The sequence below is a fragment of the Genypterus blacodes genome, unplaced genomic scaffold, assembly GCF_046128005.1.
Source record: "Genypterus blacodes isolate CSIRO-AG114 ecotype Tasmania unplaced genomic scaffold, CSIRO-AGI_Gbla_v1 ptg000061l_1, whole genome shotgun sequence".
NCBI lineage: Eukaryota > Metazoa > Chordata > Actinopteri > Ophidiiformes > Ophidiidae > Genypterus > Genypterus blacodes.
Window position 1 is genome coordinate 1,013,110 of NW_027466873.1, and position 25,060 is coordinate 1,038,169.

Consider the following 25,060-nt stretch of genomic DNA (forward strand, 5'->3'; position numbering starts at 1 on the left):
AAAAAACCCAACTCAGGGCCAGCCGGGGAACAGGAATGGAAATGAGTCAGATGGAGAAGCTGTTGTCTTCCTGCAGGTTTGGCATGTGGATGGGTTGTATAAGCCAGCTCATCTGCATCTAACACATTCTGTCTGCCTCTCCTCTCCTCGCTTCCCCCTCCCCTTCCCGCCTCTCTCTCTCTCTCTCTGTCTCTCTCTCCACCCGCTCGCTCGTCCTCGCCGCCGACACGCTGCAGTTAAAGCCACCTTCAGATGAGTGCCGCTTTGAAGCCAGTCAATCGACGGGCACATCCAGGAGGGTTCTCGTAAAGCTTTAAATCTCAGCGCAGAGCAACAACCTCCACCGCCTCAGATTATAGCTCTTGTGCCGCCTGATTGATCGCAGAATTCTGATTTTTTTTTTGGGAAAGCATCTATTTCACCTCCTGCGGCCTCGATTGCTTTGGACCCCAGTGATTCCAAAAGTACTTGGGGCAGACATAGTAGGGGTTGAAGGTGACGACAAGGAAAAAAAAAAAAGGAAGAGGAAGTGGGTACACTCCCATTCCCACCTGATGGAAACAAACATGTATAGAGTGTTCATGCATGTGTATTTCCAAGAATTTTGATGAGATCTTATGGATGAGATTGAGGAGCATGAAGATTAGATTAGAAAGGACACAGTAGAAGTTTCCCCAAGTACTTTGGTGTGGATTCATGTTTTCCTTGTTCCAGTTAATTAGACATTTATTGTTTTAATAGGAACTGACATTTCTATTCTATCAGTAGAAAAGCAATGATATATTATGGTATAATGTGATATTAAAGTTAGAAATTGCATTCCCCTGGCAGGCATCCATCTTATTTTTTCATGGATAACAGAATATTGCAGGTGTTTTTTTCCAATACTTTACTTAAAACATCACAGGTTTCTTGACACTGAAAAAACGTAAAGGGATAAATATTAAAATGTGAAAGAAGGTGTTGGCTACAGGTCAATTTTCATTTTCAAAACAAGCATCAATTTTATTACAAGCACACAAATATTCGTGTTTGTTTTGAAAAGGAGATCATAACAAAGGGAGGGCAAAGATGAGAGTGAGTGAGACGGAGAGAAAGTCAGAGAGGTGAGGACGCACAGCTGGAGCATCAAGAGAGAACAGCAGGAGAGAGAGAGACAGACGATAGAGAGAGAGAGAGAGAGACGGACGATAGAGAGAGAGAGACAGAGGGACGGAAGAGAGCATCGGCAGGATGAAACACAGCGAGAGAGGGAGAGCGATAGAGAGAGAGAGGGTGAGAGAGGAAGAGAGAGCCTAAGAGAGAGGGTGAGAGAGGAAGAGAAAGGAACAGAGAGAGGAAGAGAGAGAGAGAGCAAGCGAGGGAGAGAGAGAGAGAGAGAGAGAGAGAGAGAGAGAGGGGAGGGAATCAGGCACGAAGCAGAACCCAAGAACATCAGGCTGGATGAAAACGAGTCCTGTGACCATGCCGGAAAAGAACTGTGCGTGTGTGTGTGTGTGTGTGTGTGTGTGTGTGTGTGTGTGCGTGTGCGTGTGTTCGTGTGATTGGATCACACGCTGGGTAAACTTGCCAGGTTGGCGTCATACTTCTCCTCCCAGAAAGTTATGTACCAGAATGATGAATGGAACCTGAATCGTTCTGAATTGCCTCATGCCGGATTCAAACCAACAAACTTCCTGCTTCAACAAGAATACCCAAATATGGCATACAAGCACAAAAAGCAGACACAGTTTGACTCCTCCTTCCATACCATCAATCCATCGTTTCGACACGCATTCATGGCAGAGCGGCGCCGGGAGGAAACGAGCGTCTCTGCTCCCTGCAGTTAGCTTGCGGACGTCAGCTCCAGCTCATCAAAACAAGAGCAAAGTGAAAGATTGAAACGCTTATTATTCGCCCATTAAGCCTCACAGTGTCGGATATCTGCTCGGTCTCGAACGCGCGCAAGACTGGGGAGTGTGTGTGTGTAAGATAAAGCATATACAGCCTGTCGCTCTGCTAAAGCTAATGCATATGCCAGCATGTGGTTGTGTAGGCAGGGGAAACAGATAATGCATCACATTATTGAATTTCATCCTTGTCCGTATGGGGAAAAGCACAGATCCTGTTTTACATTTCAACAATCAAGCAGAAGAGCGCGGCGTCGAGTTCATTTCATGACGATTCACTAAGAGACGGAATTAAACTGAAGAGGCGATTTTGCATGGCAATTTATCCTCGCTCGACAAGTTTGCACTGTATCGAGGACTCTACCGCGCACGTGTTGTAGCTGCGCGGACGAACGCCACCAAACACACACACAAACACACACATACACACAGAAGGGGGCAAGGGGTGACAGCAAGAAGTGTGTGAGGACTCCAGATGGGTGAGGCGTCTACATCACACAACCACTGATGTTTGTTGTTGGATATAAGGATTCAGCTGATGTAAGCCTGCTCCGTGTGTGTGTGTATGTGTGTGTGTGTGTGTGCGTGTGTGCAGACCTTAGCTAAGCGTAGTTACTTTATTGTAGATTGACAGAAATAAATAGTTTTCTGTAAATGATGGTCACGGCTGCTCTGAGAGTGTCGGCTTGTCCATTCATCAGCCTTAACACTCATTCCCTTGCCTGGCAAAGTAGCCGAGTCGACAATATTTCGTTGGCTATGTGTGTGTGTGTGTGTGTGTGTGTGTGTGTGTTTTGCCCTTCAGAGACACCTTGCGACCGACTTGCTGCATCATCTCTTGCCAGCGTTCATTAAAACTGTCTACTTTTGGCCTTAGAGTCTGTTTTTTTTTCCCTTTCCCTTCAGATGAATGAAGGTAAAGCAACTGAGTTCCAGACTGCACAGTGTGGAGACGCCGATAAACCCAGAGCCTTTACGTGTGTGTGTGTGTGTGTCTGTGTATGTGTACGTATAGTGTGGTAAAGTCCTAAAACCTTGCCAGCATTGCTCGGTTTGAATCCTACTATGTTTGTATGTGTGTGTGTGTGTGTGTGTATGCAGAAATGGCCTGACAATAGCCTTATTACAGAAACAGCCATTTCTCCTCCTCTCTCTTCCTTTTCATCGGGCCTCATCAGCAGTTTTGCCTCCTTTTCACAGTTGAAAGGAACGCAGAAACGATGGTGTCGGCAAAAAAATTCTTTGAGCTTATTTACAGGCTGTGTCTCCCTGCCCCTGCCCCTCCCCTTCCCCCTCCCCCTCCTGCCCTCCCCACCTCCCTATACGCGGATCAATACATACCGTGTATAATATCAGGGTTACAACCACCGACAGGAAGTGCAGCCTCTGTGATGTGCACTGGTGCGATCAGCGTGTATCGGACGTATATTGTAAAAGTAGAACCTTTTTACGCTTATTTACCATTTGGCCGTGAATGAAGTTATTTATCGATATCTCATATGAAATTTCATGGGAAAATAGGAAGTGAGCAGAACACAAATCCTGCAGATGTAAAAGGGATCTTTAAAGGAATCAATCCAAAACATTAATTAGAGGAAAACGCTGTGCTGTGGGTGTGTGAAACCTATGAGTCAATCATTCAAAACATCTCATACATACTGACAACACACACACACACACAGACACGCACGCACGCACGCACACACACACACACACACACACACACACACACACACACACACACACTAGCAGCTGCAGTGGTCTCATTACAGGAGAATGCATGCAGATTGTGTCTGGTTGTATCAAAGCAATAACACTAAAGCTGCCGCTGCTCTTCAACTTCTGACACTCGGCTCTCTCAGCAATTTTACTTGGCTAAGGTACTCTGTGTATGTGTGTGTGTGTGTGTGTGTGTGTGTGTGCGTGCATGTGTGTATTTGAAAGTGTATTAAGCCCTTTCACATGATGGGCAGCAATCTCCGCCTCCTCTGTCGCTCCTCTTCGACGTGTGTGTGTGTGTGTGTGTGTATGTGTGTGTGTGTTTGTAGAGCACTTACTGAGTTTGTTTACATATACTAATGCAAATGACATGTAAACACCAAAATTAGATCGCAATCCGCATAAACTGAGCAACATTCTACACACACTCACACACACACACACACACACACACACACACACACACATATGATAAGCGATATGCCAATGCAGTGTTGATGCTCCCTAATTTTTTTTTGCCCCCTTTGACTTCTCCATCAAGGCCTCCAAAAAACGAACGCTGGGAAGACAGAGCGGACGGAAGACAGAGCGGACGGAAGACAGAGCGGACGGATGGCAGAGTCGGACGGATGACAGCGCGTCTCCTCCATCTGTCCTCCTGTTCCTTGACATCTTATCAGCACACAACTTGAGCTCTCGGCGTCAAGCACAAACTTTCTCTCCTGATGTGCTGTGAGTTTTTGTGTTTTTTTCGCCGCCTCAACTCTGTCTTATTTTCACTCAATTCTCCTCTCGCTCGCTCGCTCGCCGCCGTCACGCCGCCAAAACAGACGAGAGGCGTGAGCGGTATGTTCTGATTAGTCGGTAGAGATTTTGGGTTCTTTTTTTGTTGAAGGAGGTGCGTGTTTGAGTGCATAACTGCATTTATGGCTCTTTTGATTAGGCGCTAAAGTGGTCCTCATCTCTGGAGAGTAGAAAGGTAATGTGAAAAACAATGAAGCTGGGCAAGCCCTCAGAGAAAAGCTTTAACAAGTGCTCGCTCCCTCTCGCTCTCTCGCTCTCTTCAACACTCTTTTCCTCTACCTCCGTTTCTGTCCTTATTTCGTCTCTAGGGACCAACAAAACACAATAACATGTAATTTGCTACTCTCTGCCACACACACCTGCAGCGCCTTCACATTTTCCTGTTCCAAAGAAAATAGTTTCCCTCAGAGACGATGGGACCTGGAGGCTACTTGCTGTGGTGTTGGTTTCAAAAAAAAGACCACAGGCACATGCAACACACGCACACGCACACACGCAGCCACACGTTGTTAGTCACGTCGACATTACACGCAGAAATGAGAAACAGGCCGCGCACGCCGTCGTCTCCAGTGGCCAGATAAAACAAATAAGCTGTCATCTTGTCTCAAAATGGTGGATCAGTGCCGAGGTCTGTGGCCTTTCACTTCGCTCCTATGAGCGTGTTGAGACAAAACAGAAGCCTCTTCATCATATTCCAAGTGTGTGTGTGCACCTGATGCTCCCCCCCTCCCTCCCGCCCCCGTTTTCTTCTTTAGCGAAAAGGACAAAGCTATTATCTCACCGTGCTGTCAGTCACTGCCGCTCTCAGGCTGTTAGGCATGTGAACGACAAGGCCTTCGCCCCAAAAAAGTCACTTTCTCTTTTTTACGGCGACGAAGGAAATGAGACGCTAAAAATAGACTCTTGATGGCAACTGGTGGCGGAAAAGCGGCGGTTCACGCTGCAAAGCCGGCGCAAACAGGCAAGGGAGGACGCTCACGAGGAGATGAGGTGATGTCGTGGACGTTGTGTTCACTTGGGTGGAGGACGTTAGAGTGCATGTCAGGTAAAACACGAGGTGATGAAGACATGGAAGTCTTCACGTTGCCGTCGCTCGTGCTGTACGATCCGACACTGAAGGATGTGTTGAAGTGTGTTAATATGTTTAATGAAATGTTACTTACTGTAAAACACAACAGTTGCAAAATGGAAAATGAATGGTGCTGATGTGGGATGGGACACAATCTGTCGTACATATGGTGAAGTCATATGCGCACTGCAGCATTTGGGGAACTGAAAGTGTGTGTGTGTGTGTGTGTGTGTGTGTGTGTGTGTGTGTGTGTGTGTGTGCCCATCTGGAAACATTACTGACCCACATCCTAAACCCCCCAAACCGGACTGGGTTTGGCATCTGGTTTAGTGAATGAAATAATAATTAAACATACACTTGAAAAAGCATATTGGCACTCTAAAGGACAGAGTGTCGTTTTCACGTTTCTCTGTTCTTCTCCATCTTTTTCCTCCTGATACATTTTCAATCTTTGCAGTAGCTCAGTGGGTAGAGCTTCGGCTTGGGAACTGGAGGGTCGCCGGTTCGAGTCCCTGCCAAGGTGCCCCTGAGCAAGGCACCGCACCCTCAATTGCTCCCCCCTCTGCGTAGGGTGGTAATGTAATGTAAGTCGCTTTGGATAAAAGCGTCTGCCAAATGCTCGTAATGTAATGTAATCTCTCTCTCCACCTCTCAGTGATCCGTCCTCAGTGGATCATGACGGTAACAACACAAGCCCGACATTAAGCAGTCGCCGTGTCCCGCTGACGTCCCGCTGAGGGCCGCGGCGTGACTGATGCGGACATAATAAGGTACAGCGCTGTGTCCTGACGCAGCTCTGACCCCATCTTTGTTTCCGTGCCTCCCTATCTCTCATCCTCTTCTTACCTCCGGGGTGTATTTCCTTCCACTCGTAACAAGACGCGGCAACATTGTTGTTTTCCCTGCCGCGGAAAAACTTAAGCCATTCCGTCTCTATCACCTCCTCTCTCATATCACCTCGGCTCAGCAGACTACAGCGGTGGGGTTGAACACTAACGAGGTGTCTAACAAGGTGTGAGACGTTCGCCTCTCCCACTGTTTTATCTCCAGCTTCCATTCTTGCCTTTTATTCTTCCTTTTGTATCCGTTTCCAGCGTATTCCTCAGGTTTTTTTTCCACTCAACATCTCACTGATCCTAGGCCTGTGCAGCAGGAGCGTCACTGCTAAACCTGATTGTCTTTTGGCACGCCGGCTAGCCGCAGCTTGCAGACTAATGGGATGTTTCCGGTGCCTGACTCAGGTGTTTTGGGTGTTTGGGAGCGTTGAGAGAAGCCTGGGTTTCACATCTGCAGACATCAACAAGGAACAAGAGCAGGGAATGAATCTGCTTGACAACTGCTAATCGAAAGTTGTATCATTCCCCTGCGTGTTATCGATCTCCAAATGGCAAAACAAGATTTAACAAGATATTTCTCCATTATGTTGTCTTTTTGTAACTTATCTGTCCTCTTTCTCCTCTCCAGGCAGCGGTTTTTACCCTCATCGGTCCGACAACGGCAAAACATTGAGCAGTCATTGAACGAAACATTATTCCCAGTGCATGAACATCTAAGAAGCAATCCAATCTATTCTTTTTCAAATTGGATTCTGCTCAAAGCTGTACCTTTACAACACATTCGCTGGATTCATTTAGTCTGTTTATCCACAGCGTTTAACAACAGCCGGCCCAAACCGGCTTTTTATTACAATGAAGCGTCTCTCCTCATTATGGCGCCCGAGCCGTTAGCTGCAGCTTCCCCCCTGACTCCCCCGGTGAAGACATCCAGGTAGAGCGGGGGGAACTCAAATTCTCTGTGAGTAAGAGCTGCTCAGACAGGTATATAATGCACACACTTCCATGGTAGGTAACAAGGCAGCATGCTTCATCAGGCATCATCATTGTAGTCTGCACATTAAATTGCATCCTACAGCGTGTAAAACAGCTGCGAGCGGCGGATGAGCAATATGCCGCTCGCGACTCAAAGGAGTGCTTGCTCTGAAAATGAAAATATTCACAGTAGATTTCTCTCTTCCTCCCTCGCTTTACTTTGTTTAGGTTGCAAACTCTGACATTTACAGCGAGCGGCGATAAATCTGCCACGATTTAACATTTAAGGCTGCCGGGCGAGAGTGTGAGACAGTCAGGGGAGTGTGAAAGTCAACACGTAGCTGCCGTGCATCACACCCGGAGGTGCGTCGAGCGAACGTGCTGAGTCACGTCAAAAGCACATTTCAGCTAAAGGCCACGGCTCTCATCTCCATCAGCGAGTATGATGCGGGATGATTAAAGCCTTCATGTTGCCTTAAGATGGCGCCCAGAGACGCACAGGAGGCACATTTGCATTTCCCAAATCACTCGGCGTGCATCAATACGGGAGCCAACTGTGGAAAACGATGAACATTTGTTTTGTCAAAATGTCAGACGAGCAAACAAAGAAATGTCCTTCTGTCCCATCGGTGAGTCAAACCTCCTGTGTGTCGATGAATGAGCTGATTTCAGAGCAATAACAAGTTTTCTTATTAGAAATTCTTCCAACGTAGTCTGTATCGTCGGGAAACGCTTTGGAAGTAAACAAACGTTCCGTGTACAGCGAGAATATGATGGGAAAGTGCAATATTTCCGTCACAGTCTGACATTTACAGAATTATTCATAAAAGACCTACTTATTACAACAGCTTTCTCTCTCTCTCTCTCTCTCTCTCTCTCTCTCTCTCTCTCTCTCTCTCTCTCTCTGTCTCCCTTTCTTCCTCGTCTCCTACGACAACAGTGATCAATCCGAAACAGTTTAAGGCAAATTGGGGTGAACGAAGGTCAAGAGGGAGGAAAGCAGCAGCAGGTAAGAATATTTGATTATCTGTTTCTCTGCTGCGTGTGCAGAGCTTGGCGACGGGCCGTGTGCTTCCTGTCACTCGTTCAGTGACGATGCACAGATGTTCCTTTACCCTCCTGTTTCAAATTGCGTCGTAGCCCGCGGCATCACACGACGACGCGATAAATTTGACCTTCACATTTCCATCCAGTGCTTCTTGGATATCTCCAGTTAAATTCCGTTCCATTAAATGTGTCGACAATAACAGGTTTGATGTTCACACCTGCACAAGAGGCATAGTTTGTCCTCTGCAGGCGGTTGTGGAAGGAGATAGAATGAAGGGCAAATGGAAGAAGAGAAGGTGCGACGGAGGAGAGCAGAGTTGTTGCTGAGCTAATCAGGGGCATCGGGAGAGCGAGGAGGGCATCCTGGGAAATGAGGAAGGTAAAGAACAGGAGGAAGGGGAAATCATGGTGCCGTGACGGTAAAGAAAGGGACGGTGAAAGACTGAAATTGAGGCGTAAACGTAACCGATGGACACAGAGAGAGACGGAGTCATTTCACAGCAGCGCCGCTGTGAGAAAGACTGAAGAAAGAGGAAGAGGAAAGGGACGGAAGGGTAGAAGACTTTCCCAAACGTGGGTCCACCTCACAGCACCGCGGCGTCATTAGAGCGGGATAATGGATTAGAGAGAGTCGCACAGCGAGGGGGAGAGAGAGAGACAGAGGGAGAGAAACGAGCGAGGGCTTTCCACCCAGCACTAAAGCTCACAGCTGAGAGCGAGCGAAGAGAGAGAGAGAGGGAGAGAGAAACAGGGGGAGAGTTTTCTGCGTGGCTCTCATGCAAAACAGAGAAAAGAACACACACATTCACTCTCTCTCCTGCAATCTCCTCCACACACACCCAGAGAGAGGCACAGTAGGTGAGAGAGAGAGAGAGAGAGAGAGAGAGAGAGAGAGAGAGAGAGAGCGAGAGAGAGAGAGAGAGAGTGTGTTGAGTGGGGGGTTGGAGCAGCAGATGGAAAGATGAAAGTGTTGATTATGGCCTTTGGCCCTGGCTCGGTCTCTCCCTCTCTCTCTTGCTCTCTCTCTGTGTGTGTGTGTGTGTCATGTTGTGCTCACAAAGTTGGCAGAAAATTGAGAATCACTACTCATGCTGACAACACTGCTGCATGCTCAGATCTCACACACACACACACCTCTACACACACACACAGAGGGGGGTGGGGTGGGGGACACACAGTGCTTTCACAAGTCTCCTCCATCTCCTGCTGGTTCGGACATTAATTAGGAGAGAAACGGGAGAAATGTAGACACGACGTGACACTGCAAGTTTGGCTCCTTCGCCTGTTCCAGTTAAAGAGTCGGAGCCGGGACAGAGGAGAGGACGCAGCGGAGGACGGAGGGAAATGAACTGGAAACAGGATTGGGGACAGCACGCGTCCTCCCTCCCTCCCTCCCTCTCTACTCTCGTCTCCCTCCTACTCACGTTTACAGCGGAGGCGTTTGCTCCGACCGCCGGCCTTTTGTTGCCTGTTTGCACATTTCGATTACAGCAGAGTTCACAGTCTGTTTGACAGCGGTGAGGCGGGCCGGCTTTCTTCTTGCTCAGAGCGTTTGTCCACCGTAAAAAGAAAAATGAACAAAAACACACCACTGAAACGAGTATCACAGGCGGCGCGGCTGGTTTGAAGACGTGATTTGTTGCAGACGCTCCCTGACTTCTGTGGCAGAGCACAAAAGGTGACCTCTGACCTCACATCGCAGAGGGCTTTACTATCAAAGTTAGTTTTTCCTGCAGAAATGTGGCTTCAAAGTAATACGTATCAATGTTTTTTTTATTATTTCCACAAAAATACTGCAGTAAAACGGTATCATTTAAAGTCGGGACAATGTCAGAGTAAATCCTTGCTTTGTCATGTCAAGACGTAAAAACAAAAATAAAACAATCCAGTAAAAAAGTGTCTGCAAGTACGTCAACTACTCAACAAACTTCTTCTACAATTCCATCAATGAAGTGCTAAGAGAAGAAGATGGAATGAGGTTGAGCCGGTGGGATGTTTGGTAAGCGCGGCAGCTCTCAAGTTGGAGTTTAAAATGGCGTCATTATCATCAAACAGTAACGCAGCCTGACAGGTTCTCCACAGATTCTTCCCTCATCATCCTCTCGTCTCCAACCTGCGCTGCCCATTTACAAAGCCAAACCCAATTGAGCTCGAGTCCCCCTCAGGTCTCCAGGCTGTGGAAAATATTGTGACGACCTTCACACCTCAGCCAGGGCCGACGAGTGAATCGCAACATTCCTCTCTCCTGTTCTCTTGGTCTCCTCGCATCTCAGACTCTTCTGGCCTGTTACTGTGTTTCAGCAATCTGCACCATCCATGGCAGAGGCCGCCCTTCGTCCCTGTGTGTCCATATTTGTCTCCCTCCCTCTGTCTCCCCCTCCGCCCCCACTCACCTTGTTTCATTCCCTCACTCTCCTTGAGACCAATTAGAGATAGTTTATGGAGTACAGACTTTCTTGTTTCGCCCAACTCCAGCCTCCAATTCGCCTTTTCCCGCATTATACACACACACACACGTACGCGCAAACACATACACAAGCAGACTTAAAGAGTTATGGAGAGGCAAAGGTCGTAAACAGAGCACCAATTGGGTGGTGTCTTGGTGGCCCTGATGAAGAAATAAGGGAGGCAAGAAAAGGAGGAAGAGGAGCAGAATGCAAGCAGGTGTGAAGGAGAATGTAGAGGATAGAACGTCTCTCTCTCTCTCTCTCCCTCTCTTTCGCTCTCTTTTTAGATGGGTGGCGTGTATGTATTGTGTGTGTGTGTGTGTGTGTGTATGTGTGTGCAAATATATCCCGCCGACTTTGTAACCTTTACGTGATCCTTAATTTATTTATAATAACTATAATTTCAGCTGAGCTTGTAGTTTCATTCAGAAACAACTTATCCGTCCTTTTGAAAGGGGAAATCTGAGCTTGTGCAGGAATGATTGCTAGGATGAAAGTAAAGCACATTTCAGGTGACTTTTAAAGCCGGCGAAGGTCAGCGACACTTAGCTACTCTCCTCATGCTCAGTTAATTACGTGAGAGATATTTCCGTCTCCCTCCATGAACAGGAAGAGGCTCACCTAGCGCAGGCCCGCTGACAAGCCAGAGAAGCATCGCACGCTAAGGCACGCTGAGGTACGCTAAGGCACGCTAAGGCACGGTAAGGTACGCTAACGCACGCTAAGGTTCGTAAGGCACGCTAACGCACGCTCCTTCATATTTACAAATACATGACACACACACACAGGACAAGCCGCGCCAACAGAATTAAGATGGGATTTGTCTTTCTCTTTCGTTCGCTCTAATGACGCCACGACTAAAATGTTAATTACAGCTAAAAAGAGAAACGATTGTGAATATCAAACAGCAGTTAGCATGTATCATCATCATCATTACCGACATTAGCCGCAGCACAAGATGGAGAACTATTTACCAAAGATTGAGATGATGGCGCTCGTTCTGAGGCTGAAATGTTTCTCGGGCAACGTTCAAAAAATCACTCCTCCGCACATTTGCATAATTAATGTAGCTTAAAAAATTAACAACTGCAAGTCTCCAGGATAGCGAGCGCACAGTGTTGCATCTTTGTTTATTACGTCTCGGCACACACACACACACACACACACACACACACACACACAGACACACACACACACACACACACACACACAGATTCGGACAGTAAATAACATACATATACCGACATACATGTATGTCCGCTGGCTGTTACTCGGGGCTCAGTTTGCCCTTTTCCTCTCCCTGTCATGGCTCTACTCCTGCGATGATGAAATTTAAATCCTCCCCCCTGATGTCGACGCCCTCATCTCCACGCGTTGGATTCTGGAAAATCTTTACCAGATAACCAGGATGAGGTCATTATCCACCCCCCCTACTCCCCATTCCACCCCCGCCCCACCCCGCTCAATCCATGTGCAACAAAATGTCTCCTCCTTTTTTTTTTTCTGTTCCCCTCTGACGACTGCGCTCAAACGTGAAAGGTCAAGCCATAATTACGAGGCCCAGAGGAAAGCTATTATCTTTTTCTATTTTTTTGGGGAAGGGGGACATTTTCTATGCTTCCCTTCTTTCTAATTGTCCCCGCATCTTTTGCCTTCCTGAACGGACAGTGTGTTGCTGAAAAAGGTGCACACCCCTGCACAACGGTGCTGTATAAACAACAATATGGGCTGCTGTGCTCCTCCTGGGTGCCAGCTGGGGGTGTGGATCATAAACTCCAAACACGCCTGATCAATGCCAACGCGCACCAGGATGATAAAGTGAACAGTTCTGCCTGCTTCATCAGGTTTGTTCGCTCTAAAAGTGGACTTAGGTTTGTAGTTCAAGCCCCGCCACAAATACCATGTGACACCATTATGTTAAAACACATTCTGGCAGAGAAACATCCATAAAGAAGCATTAAACCTTGACAGGAGCTTCTGTGATGTCGTAACTTCATTTCTTACCTTGCTGCACAAAGGAGCCGTACACGAACCACATGGAGTTGTACAGCGTGGTGGAGGACACGGACCCCATGGGGAGCCGCGGCGGGTTGAGCCAGTTGAGCAGGTAGACCAGGATGCCCACCAGGAGCACGGTGCCGGCGATGCATGCCCACAGCGAAAGGTCAAAAGGCGCCAGGCAGGCAAACATGTCCACGGTCCGCTCGGCCTTACGCAGCAGGACGCCCACAGAGTAATCCATGTAGCGCGTGGTGAAGTCCACCACACTCTCTCGCTCGGGGGTGATGGTCAGGGCCGAGAGTCCCACGTCGGCTCGCTGCGAGGGAGAGAGGAAAGACTCAGTGTCCCGCCATCCATGCTGACACATACAATACGTCTAAACAAAGACAGATGAAATGGTTAACTGTTATCGTACGCACATCTCTGCTTGGTGTGAATAAGCCTCAACAGGCATTTCCTCTCTGCCTCCTCATTACCAAAGTATCCCAGTGTTTCAAGAGACGACAAATAGGCGCTTGCATTATTTACATATAAGGAGTTTAAACTTCAAAAAATGCTGCTAAAGACTCTGACTGTAGAGAAAAATAGGCTGAGTTTAGCTTGAATACAAAAACAATGATGGCTAATTAAAACGTTTGCAGTCCCCAGTGCTTGGCTAGCAGCTGTAGACATCTGCTTGTACCATAATAAGGATTTAAGATGCTCCAGTACACTAATGTGTGTGTAAGTGTGGGGCTCGACGTTTGGAATCTGTGTGTGAAAGAGGTCACCTATATGAAGATGTTTGATAATCATTTACTTTGTTAGGGAAGGCAATTAAATCCAGCAAGACGGTCAAACAAACACTCATCTATCTACACGCACACAGTTTCTCTCTCTCTCTCTCTCACACACACACAACACAAAACAAACGCAAATTTAATCCAGTGTAGGCAAAAAAATCTGCCAATTTCACAGTTGGATGAAGAAACAAAATGCTTAAATGTGCAGAAATTGTCACTTACACTGCATAAGAAGAATATTAAGAGAAACCCTGCAGGACGTCTGTTTGCTAGAGACACACGAGAATGATATGTGCATATGTGTGTGTGTGTATGTGTGAGTCAGTCAACATTCAGCAACTGCACTTTGAAGTTTTTCCATTTCCTTAAGATTATAGATTATTTTCATGGTTCGGATGTTGAGTACGCACACACCTGCTAAAGTAAGTAAAGGACTTCCCATTGACTCATATAATAAGCTCACTTTAAGTAGTTACAGTTTTGTAGTAAAGTAAAATATCCCTTTGATTTAGCCTCTAAATGGAAGTAAATGCCCTGCTGATTTAACGACTCTGCAAAGTATTAATGAAAGCCTTTAAGTGGCTGTGTTGCATCCCTTTCAGCCGTCTATAAATTATTTTGGGGACAAAGCATTGGTGTGACTGCAGGGAAGTAAGGTGAGCTCAAGGCTGATTGCCTCCGGGCGTCGACATGACAAGACTCAATAAATATTTGAAGGAAGTCGAGCAACCAGAGAAAAAGGCCCGAGACGGCCAGCTTGACTCCGCCGTGATATCGTTAGGCTTTCCTCAAAAAAGGAAGAAGAACGAGGAAACGAGCTTCTACTGTTCTCTGGGAGATTTAACTCGATATCCAAGTCAGAATGGAAACTAAGACATTTATTTACACACAGCCGCCTCTGGATTGAGCCGAGCAGATCGCCGTTACCTGGGCGACGCACTTTGAATCGTAAAATCTAGGAGAAAGGGCATCTGATGTCATCTGAGGAACATGGAGACGTTTCTGCTGCATCCTTCAGCTCGACTCTGTTTCTTTTTTTTTAAAAAGTGGCACCACTGAATGAATTCAATCTCCTTGTGCGAAAAAAACATAATTGCGTGTGAAATATGCGATATTACATGTCTCTCCTGTGAGGGCAGCATGAGAGGAATGAGGTGGAGACGTTCTGCGCTGGTTAGTTCAAACTCTGTCACCATTTAAAATGTATAAAAAGACAACAATGTGATAAATAACCTGTATAATCTCGCCACATTGCAAACAATTTATTCTAAACCATGAAACCACGATAATGTTTCCACTCATTACTCAATTGATATCGGGTGACATGATTGAAATTCATACCCTTTATCCTATGTTGTAGTTTATTGCGTCCCACCCCCCAACACACACACACACATGGTATCAGTATGATATTACCTGATTTGCATAGCAGCCTATCATCACAGCTTTTATTGCATTTTATTCTTATCACCTCAGTCTGCATCACCATACGGAGCATCTCCAAATAAAGCAGAAGAAATGTGTCGCAGGTGGTTACACATTAGTCACATTTGCACTCTTGTCAGCAGAATATTCAACACACACACACACACAGTGAGTGCCTTTGTGTGAACCAGAGGGATCACTGCGCGGGGCGGTGACTGCCTGACAGTTTAGGGCTCTTGAACTTAGATGCCTCTGGTTCTTTGGAAAAAGTCACATTTGAGGCTTCACGAGTCGTCTGCGCTCGCTGCTGAAGTGTCTGCCGGTGGTTATGCATCAAATATTTGAGAGCACTTCAAGCGGGTGACGTTGGTAGAAAGCAGATGTGTTTTTGCCTCACTCAACCTCTGGAGTCAGTACCCAACTGGTCCACTTCAGGCAGTGTGCTCTAATTGCTGTGTGTGTGTGAGTGTGTCAGATGTGATTTCTAGCATGACGTGACTCAAACCTACATGTATGCTGGGCCCAAGATGCGCTATAGTGAAGCTTCTCTGGTATTGACGTAGCTCCCTGGCTCCATTGTTTGGATAAATCAAAGTCTGTGTGCGTTATCCTCACTTAACCCACACACTAAGAGGCGTCACACACACACACTACACACAGAACTACACTTAATCTGTGCCACAATAAGAAATACTCCTTCACAAAGCATCTGATCTGTTAATTTGCTCACAGGTGTCCCATTACTGAGGCGTTGTTGTCAGGGATGTCACAGGTAAAAGCATACTAAAGAGCATATCAGTGAACTGCTGAATATTTAACGCTTTCTCTGGTGTCAATACTAAATGGAAATGTCAAATGGGCAAGTCAAACTAATTTCCCATTTTTGGATCATTTTATTTTTAGCTTAATTGTTTGAGACAAAGGGGAGAATAATATGGGAGAATTCTTACGCAGCCGGGGAGCTCCAATGAATTACACCCCGAGATGTCTGACATCATTAATGTAGCAAGTGTGTGCGCGTGTGTGCATACGCTTATTGAATATGCACATTATTCCCCGCTCACCTTAAAGACCAGCTCGCCCATTAGTCCGTTCCACTGACCGTCGGGCTGCAAGCTGCCATATTTGTGGTCTGGAGCCACGTAGATCTCATACTTGAAGCCCAGGTAGTTGGCCAGGGCGTCCAGAACGTCGATGGAGAAACCCTGGTACTTCTTTGGCTTTCCCAGAACATTCTCCGACACCATTACAAAGGGCTCCTCCTGCAATGAAAAGGTCAATCAGCCTGTCAGTATAAGTCAGTCAATCAATATACCAGTCCAAGCATTAAATCGGCCAATTACTCTATAAGTCATTATGCAACCACAATTGCTCAGCGCAGAGGTCCATCAGGTTCTATACACTCTGCATACAAAAAGTCATTTTCAACACATTTGTATTCAAACTGTTTCATCTGCTTGTAAGTGATGTCGGTGATTGATACAACCAACCAGCATCTAGCTAGATATCTGTTCAGGATATTGTAAAAGTGATACTATACATGTGCAGAAAAAGGAGTGCAAGCTTCAGAAAATCTACTGCTATTACTATATGATGTAATACTTTTGAGCAAGTACAAAGTACTTGCTCAAAAGTAGGAAAATGCTGTCCTCTGACCAGAAACAATTGCTTAATTCATAAGATCACTACTGTGAGGTAGGCGTTTTTTCTCTTAGCAGAACTTGAATTTACTCCATCAAGTTAAAGGCATCAGAGGGAAAGATTGTTCTAACCTTTTGCTTTTTGTTGTGTAGGAGGAATCAATGACAAATAGAACAAAAATACATATCTTTAACGTGTCCATTTGCCCTTACAAGCTCATTTTTGGTGCTTAAGACCTTTCTGCTTCTAAAACATTTCTTGGCTTGCTTGAGCTCCCACAGTCCCTTGCTCAATATTATTTTACAGCAGTTGCCAAGTCCTTTTTTTTAACACGTTGTTACAAAGACGGTGAAAATGGCAGAAGTTCATCAATCGCCGTGGCGTCCAAAGTGCAGCTTCCTTCCTTTGTTGTTTAATGACATCCTACAATGTCGACATAGGCAGTTAAGATATAACAGAGCAACGGGTGAAAGAAGGTGTTTTATTTTGAACAAGGAAAGGACAAAGTCAGAAAATGACTCTATGCAAAGATAGCTAACGTAGATGTTTGTCTTTATGTGCACAGATTGTGTTTCATTGAGGAGTTTGTCTCGTCTCTTTATCTGTCCTTTCTCTGTCTGCCTTCCTTTCTTCTCTCCTTTAATAAATCCTTATTGATGAGTGAAATGTTTTAGGCCAATATGTCTTGCAGATTTATGAGGGCTTGTGTGTGTTATTGACTGGATACTGGCTGCACATTAAGCACACGCTTAGAGACACACACACATACACACACACACACACACACACACACACACACAGGCTATGCTGCACATTAACTTAGCGGTTTCTAATCCCTGCTAGCTCCTGCCGTTCAATAAGCTATTAAGCAGTGAGTGGACATGCATGCCAAGTCCCTCTCTCACCACCAGCATCCATCAATCACGGCAGAACACCCAGTACACTAAACACTCCCATGCATGCACATTCACACAGACAGACATATATATAATACACACAATCCTTCCCTAAGCGGATACTTTAAAGCGGTACTCCAGCAATTTTACACATTGAACACAGTTTATTGGTCACGGGCAGCTGCAGTCAGCATGTGAGAACACTGCAGAAGAGCTTCTGTGGCTCTGGAGGGAGAGACTGATATCACAGGGGACAGTTTACCTGCTGCTGAAAAATACAAGTCTGCAAAAAGTAAAGTTAAGACTAAAGCCACTTGAGGGTGGTGTGTGCGTGTGTGCGTGTGTGTGTGTGTGTGTGTGTGTGTGTGTGTGTGTGTGTGTGTGTGTGTGTGTTTGAGGTTAACACTAAAGTCAGCTTTTACACATGTCAGGCAAGACTCCACAGAAAGGATTCATGAACTTGCAGGACCATCTATCTATCTATCTATCTATCTATCTATCTATCTATCTATCTATCTATCTATCTATCTATCTATCTATCTATCTATCTCTCTAAAGCCTACATTATATACTGTACACATAGACTGTGGGAGTGGTGGTGCGTTTCAGAACGTTTGCTATTTGATGTAGAAAGTAGAAGAGGATGTCATTTCTGGTTGACGGAGCAATTCAAGTCGTTTCATTCATCAAGATGAACTTTTTCCACACCTGACAGGATGAATGCTAGACGTTTGGTTGTGAAACATGGAGGCTGTTGTGGGCAGACCGAAGAATCTCTAACAACTAGTTTTAATCATGTGACATTGGAGAGTTGGGAGAGGTGATGAGTCGTATCCATGTCTAAACACTTAGCTTGGTGCTTAGTCTGGCTTTCAGCTGCCTGGCGTCGTTGATTCCTTGTGGCGTCTTTCCAGGCTTAAAACTTGTGACAGAAATTTGTTGGAAAGATGTAATCTGGCTTTCCGAGGATAATCTCCCCCTCTCTTCTCCTCTCTGCCGTGTTTTTGGCAAAGTCTCCCTCTCCCCTGCTACTCGCCAGCTGTGACATCCACCATTTGTCATCTTTCCACACTGAAATCTCTCCGTCTTTCCCTAAACATATGTCCCGGACAACATCGCTTCTTCCAATCACCCGTCCGTCTGGGGAACAATCCTTCCTGGTGATCCCCCTATCTCTGCATATCCAGCATCCATTCCTGCTGTTCCTCTGTTTCTGCATTACCGATTCCATCCCTCTCTCCATCCTCATTCCCCATCTCACACTCCTTTCATTCTTCCACACTAATTCCTTTGGCACAGGTTTAGCCCGAGTCTCCTCTCGACTGGAAGTACCACATGCTCTCTGTGCTGCTTGGGTGTTTATGTCAAATTGATGGGGCCTGAGACCTCCTTCCTAGCTCTTCACAGGTTTTTTATTTCACTTTTTACAAATATTTTCCCCATGGTTCGGACAAAGGTAAAAATGTATCAAAATTATTTAAACAGATTCATAACTTTTGATTTGTCACAGACTGTTATTTATTGCTGTGTTGACGTCCTTGTTGCAACACTGTGCAGGTTTTGTGCAGAGACTTCACGTTCTTAAATTGGTATATATGTGTGGAATCAGTTTAGAACACTTAAGCTCTCTCTCTCCATACTACATCACTTTAATATGATATCACTTTACCATTTTAATGGTAAGAGAATATAAAATATATTTTAATCTTTTTTTTGTTGCTTCATTTTCACTGCAGTGGAATAGGAAACAACACATTTTATGTTAAAAATTACAACAAAATCAAAGTGAAACCATCAATCATGTATATATCATTATCAATAACACGACATATTTACAATTTTCTGTAATTATGCATATTTTGACATAAAAGTGAAATCTCCTGCAGCCCTCAGAAACATTTTATGGCTGGATTTAGTTCATTTTTGATGAGTGAGATTCATCATCAGTCATTTTTATGGGATGTCTGCATGTTGGACTTTCGAGACAAACAAATTCACAACAGGAGAGAGAGCCTGCTGGACAGCTCGGAAAAGAGACTGGATGCTCGTAATCTCTGCATTGGAACCTCAAACTTAACAGTGTGAATTTAGGCTGGATTCAACCACCAGGTTACACAACAGTGCTGCTGAGGCGCGTTAACACATTCTAAGTGATGTAGCCATTGCTTGATAGCATCCATTTAATAATCTATACAGTCCCAAGCAATCAATACCATTGATTTAGAGTAATTGGCCCTAATAGTGGTATGATCTGACTGCTAACTAAGAAATCGATAAACATTAAACTGTTGGCTGATTAAACTCAATGAAAAGATCCTTTCACAGGTTAATCTGTATTTGTGTGTGGTCGTGTGTGTGTGTGTGTGTGTGTGTTTGTCTCTTCCCACACAAGCTTGCTGCTGCATACCGAGTTCGAGCCAGTCTGAACATTCTGCCTTACAGACAGAAGACAGGGCAGAAAAAACCCGGAGCAGCACAGAACAATCTGTTCTAACCTGCCTTCAGATACCATAGCAAATCTTGCTAGTCTAAAACACACACACACACAGACACACACACACACATACACTCTACCCTCTAACCATTCTCACATACAAATCAGAACACACTGGCAGCACTCAAGACATTTTACACCATTTCTATCTTTAGGCTCTCATGTGGGCGTCTCACACACAAACACACACACACACACACACACACACACACACACACACACACACACACACACACACACACACACACACACTGTACACAGAGAGCACCCACAGGACCTACCTGACACTGGTGATGGAGAAAATTGGGATAGTTATTGAACCACACAATTTGTATTCCCTTTCCCTTTAAAAGGATGACGAAATGTGAGGCAGGAGAATGTACATGAAAAAGAAAAACAGGATTGCACACAAAGATGTCTGGCATAATGTCTTTCTTCTCTGCTTCCAGCTTCAAAGACAGGATGTGAAGGATTTACAACAGTGAATCTTTAAAGCACTGGTGGGATGCACTCAAATCAATGCTGCGGGACAGAAAGAGAGAGAGAGAGAGAGAGAGAGAGAGAGAGAGAGAGAGAGAGAGAGAGACGGAACCTCGCTATCATCAAGAACGCTGCGGCCTCTATCATCCGGCAGATTCCAAACAGAAGCTAATGTTGAAATGATGAGCAAAACTTTTACATCTGCTTTGTGTCTCCCCTTGTTTGTCTCATCGGTCCTTCTCAGCACTCACAGTCACTCTTCTTCGTCTGTCCCTCTCTAGAGACGAAGCTAAGTGATGGCAGACAGCTAGACAAAGAGATTTAAGGGTTTACGATGGAGCCAAAAGTCAGAATGTCAAAGCTAGTCACTACAGTGTGTCTCTGAGTCTCCGGGGGAAATGCCACATCCAAACCATTTCCAAACACAGTCCACTGAAACAGGTCAAATAAAATAACTAATGCGAGGAAAATGTCTTTCTGCACTCACCAGAACAGTGACGATCCGTAGCACCACTCCTCTCATGTTGTTTTCCAGTTTCCTGTCTGTCAGCGTGCCGTTTAAGCCGTGAACAGGGTCCCACGTCGCCAACTGAAACACAACCAAGACACAAATGAATCCATTAAAGATCAACAGAAAATGAGTCAACACAGTCTTGTTTTCAAAGCCTATCTATCTATGGATATATGCTGCTACGGTAACAGGTTGTTTCATCCTCAGCTTCCCTCCTGTATTCCTGTCTTCCTCGCCTGCCAAGTCTCTTAACATATTTTCTTCATCTATGCAATTCTGCTTTCAATGAAATCCTGCTATTATTCAGCTTCAAAGCTTCTGTTATTCTGATTTCCCCCTCTCACATACTCTGTGCATAAGCAGCCTTTACTACATTTCCCTTGAAACCTCTAAGCTGAAAGGGCCTCATTTCAAGGGAATGTTGTATATACTGTATTTCCTCTTATACTTGTATATGTGTTGTAATATTAATTCCTTGTCAGTTATTCAATGGGCTGAGAGAGAGAGAAAGAAGAAGATGATGAGCAGCATTGTAAAAGCTGAATTTACAGCACGGCAGCTGTTCTAAGTGCTTATACGAGCGTGTGCCCGTGTGTAATCAATAAAACATTTGAAGTGCCGCCGATGCCACGAGGAGAGAAGCCGACAGCACTGAAAGAGACTCTGTACTGAACACTGACCCGCCACCTGTACCCAACACAAATCTAACCCCAGCACGGACAAATCCACTATGAACTGAGACGAGACCGGAGGCAGACATGTACAAAACACACATGTACACACACACACACAGACACACACAGCTCACTATAGCATTACTGGTTGGTTGTGTGAGCGGCATAAAGCATATTCAGCTGTCTAGCCACTGATAAGAAACACAAAACAGCACTAAATGTCGCCGAAGAAAAACTTTTCAAGGCAAACTGTGCGATCAGAAGTCTGGAGTGGATGCAGGGGGGGAACATTTGGATTGAAAAGAGCAAACAAGCATAGATAGATAAAGAATGGCATTGTAGAGCAGCTCCCCCCCCCCCCCCCCCCCCCCCCCCCCCCCCTACCTGTCAGCCACACTGAGCTGTGTGTGCCCTGATAAAATCCCACTCTGAGGAAAACTACAAACACCTAATGAGCAGTGAGATGTAAGGAAGTGTACCTTGGGCGATACACACCTGCTTCAGCATGCACTCTACATTATGTGCGGGGGCCAACAGGTTGTGTATTAGAAGTGGCTGCAGCCTGTTTCGTTTCTTTTACAAAGATGAATCATACCGTTGGGTTTGATTTGTAAGTTTTCAGTAAAGCCAGAAGATTGAAGCTTTTATGCGTAAACATGAACTTGCACTGAATTCACCCTAAAGCAAGGCACTTCTCTTTGACTTCTCTTCACGGTGTCAACACTCAGAATACACGCAGCAGCTGTGGAAGTCTGGCTGGCTGCTGCGACTTTAAGTGAGACGCTAAGTCCCTCAGTCTGGATGTTTGAAAACATTCAACACCCTCTTAATAGACGGCGTGAAGAATATTCCACTCCAAATATTCACCAGTGAGAAAAGTCTCTAATGGGTGGGAATGATTGGAGGGTAGTTTTAAGCAGATGACTATATGATGTTGAGACACATCATTTACCATAACTGTAATACTGTGGTAATCACAAAAGGCCATCGATCGGGACCCGACTGGCTTTGAAAGACACTCCACTAGCCAATACATATGATTACAGTCATTCACACACACAAAGACCAAAGACCAAGATCAAATTGTACTCTTCCATAGCGTGTGTTGTAGAATCTACACCAGCGTTGTGAGAGTTGGGGGAGGGGAACGTCACCAGGCCCTATGATTGATCTATTTTCATTTAACAGATCAATATGTGCTCACGCAACGTGTTTTTAGAAGTATTATTAGATTCATGTATCTTTGCAACACTGTGGCGAACAAAAAATGTGAAAGCGTACATGATTTATGTCCCAAGATCTGAGGAAGTAACACCCAGAAAAAATGTAATCCCTACAAAATCATTCCAAATGTCCTCCTTCATCCATTTGCTCTCTTTTGATTTGTATCAAGGCGTCCGTGATCCATGTAGGAGGTGTCGGAGCTTAAAATGAAGCGTTAGTTTGCATCACTGGGTCATCGGAGACTGTCCCACTCAGTCGTGATAGTTGCCGCTTGCTGATTCAGGCTTTCTTGGCTTCAAATTGTGTTATTTTGTGGCTCTGGTCGCTGTTTTTCGAGTGGAGGTGACCAAGCTAATCGTAGCGTCAAAACAGTTTTTAGACCATTATATAATGCATGCAGAAAACTAATTAGAATGTATTATGTTCCGCTGTATTATGTACCCTCTTTGGATTTATATGTTAATCACACAACTCATTCATTCATCTTGGAAAATGTGAATGATGAAAGTACTTCCTGTCTGTCCGCTGTACCGCTGTGCCAGAGAGCTGTCAACACTGCAATTTCATGGTCACTAATAGGGTTTAATAAAAGCAATAAATCCCAGAATATCCTTTTAACGCTTAACTCATCTAGCTGACATAGTTTCCATTTGTCAGGCCTACTGAAAGTAGCGAGTAGATTTATATGAACCATCGCCAGGGAGGGAAAAAAAGAAAGAAGGAAAGGTAAGAAAGACAAAGAAGAAAGAGCCTCTCTGCTATATTAAATCAAACCTGCCTATGCAATCTGAATATCAATATGTTCACTTTATGGTTTTTGGACTTTCATACAGTGAGGTAGTATGAACACAAGAGGTGTGTGTGTGTGTTGTGTGTGAGCCACGAGCTAAAATGGCAGCCTGCTAGCAGAGTGGCCCGATGCCTTTGCTTATCTTCACAGCTCCAGATAAGGGCTCATTTCCCCCATGATGGTATGAAATAAATGTGAATTTCTGTGTGTGTGTGTGTGCGTGTGTGTGCATGAACATAGATAACCTGCTGTGTCTAGGCCGTTACCATGTAGACTCAGTCTTCACAGTAGTACTGCTATTAGCATCCCACAATGCTTTTCTTCCTATCCATCAAGCACTTCCTCGCCTCTGATGTCTACTCACTCTTGCCTCAATCTGCCTTCTTCCCTTTAATACAAGTACACACACACACACACACACACACACACACACACACACACACACACACACACACACACACACACTCCCTTTCTCTGTCGCTCACACTGTAACTTTCTTCAGCCTCTATTCTGCAATTTTTCTTTTTTATCAGCAACAGTATTTGCGACTTAATGCAACACAATCAGATTAAAAAGGACAGACACACTCATTTGTGCACACACACACACACACACACACACACACACACACACACACACACACACACACACAATGATGACTGCAGTGCTTTGAAATTGCGATTAGTAAATCAAATCTTTTTAGTCTAAAAATACAGACAAACACAGGCTATGGCACCATTTGCACTGTCGTTCTTTTTAAAACATGTTTGTTCTGTTACCAGCCAATCATGTGCCAGCAGGTTTAAAGTAACTTCATCATATGAATGATGGCTACTGAATATTCTGTAATTATTCTCTCAGAATAGATTTCACAGGCTACATATACTGTAAAGTGAAAGCATTAAATACCATCAATATATCATATAGAGCATTACAGTGAGTATTTCTAAATATGTGAGCGCTGGGAGAACTGCAGCATCTTGCATTTCAACACGGCGCCCCGCTGGTTCACTGTGCCAAGTTAACTTTGCTCCTCACAGAAAACACAAAACTTACACCGACTTCTAACTCGCGGGTAAAGACCAGCGAGTGCAAACATCTCCCCCACAATGTCTGCACTTGTTAAGGAAACTGGTTTGCCGGTTGCTAAAAAGGAAACCAGAATGACTCACAGCTCCAATGATAAAAAAAATAAATAAGAAAGTTCCATGAGAAATACATAAATAAATAAACAAATAAAACAACTCTCCCAAAGCTGGAATTTCAGGACTGATGACTTGCTGTAAAAACCATCAAGAATCCTTTTGGGGTATGAAAATGCTTTCACGACGCTCATTTGCCTTCGTTTTCACAGTCATT

At 45.0% G+C, this 25,060-nt stretch overlaps 1 protein-coding gene across 1 annotated transcript in view; it reads right to left on the reverse strand.

The window, feature by feature from the left end:
• grid2 (glutamate receptor, ionotropic, delta 2) overlaps window positions 1-25,060 on the reverse strand; it is a 351,200-nt gene that overhangs the window by 63,398 nt on the left and 262,742 nt on the right. Inside the window, exons 9-11 of the mRNA XM_076154034.1 lie at window positions 20,990-21,091; window positions 16,056-16,253; window positions 12,788-13,100 (exon numbers count right to left, since the gene is read on the reverse strand). Of these exons, the coding sequence (XP_076010149.1) occupies window positions 12,788-13,100; window positions 16,056-16,253; window positions 20,990-21,091 (613 nt within the window). The remainder of the gene's footprint in view (window positions 1-12,787; window positions 13,101-16,055; window positions 16,254-20,989; window positions 21,092-25,060) is intronic.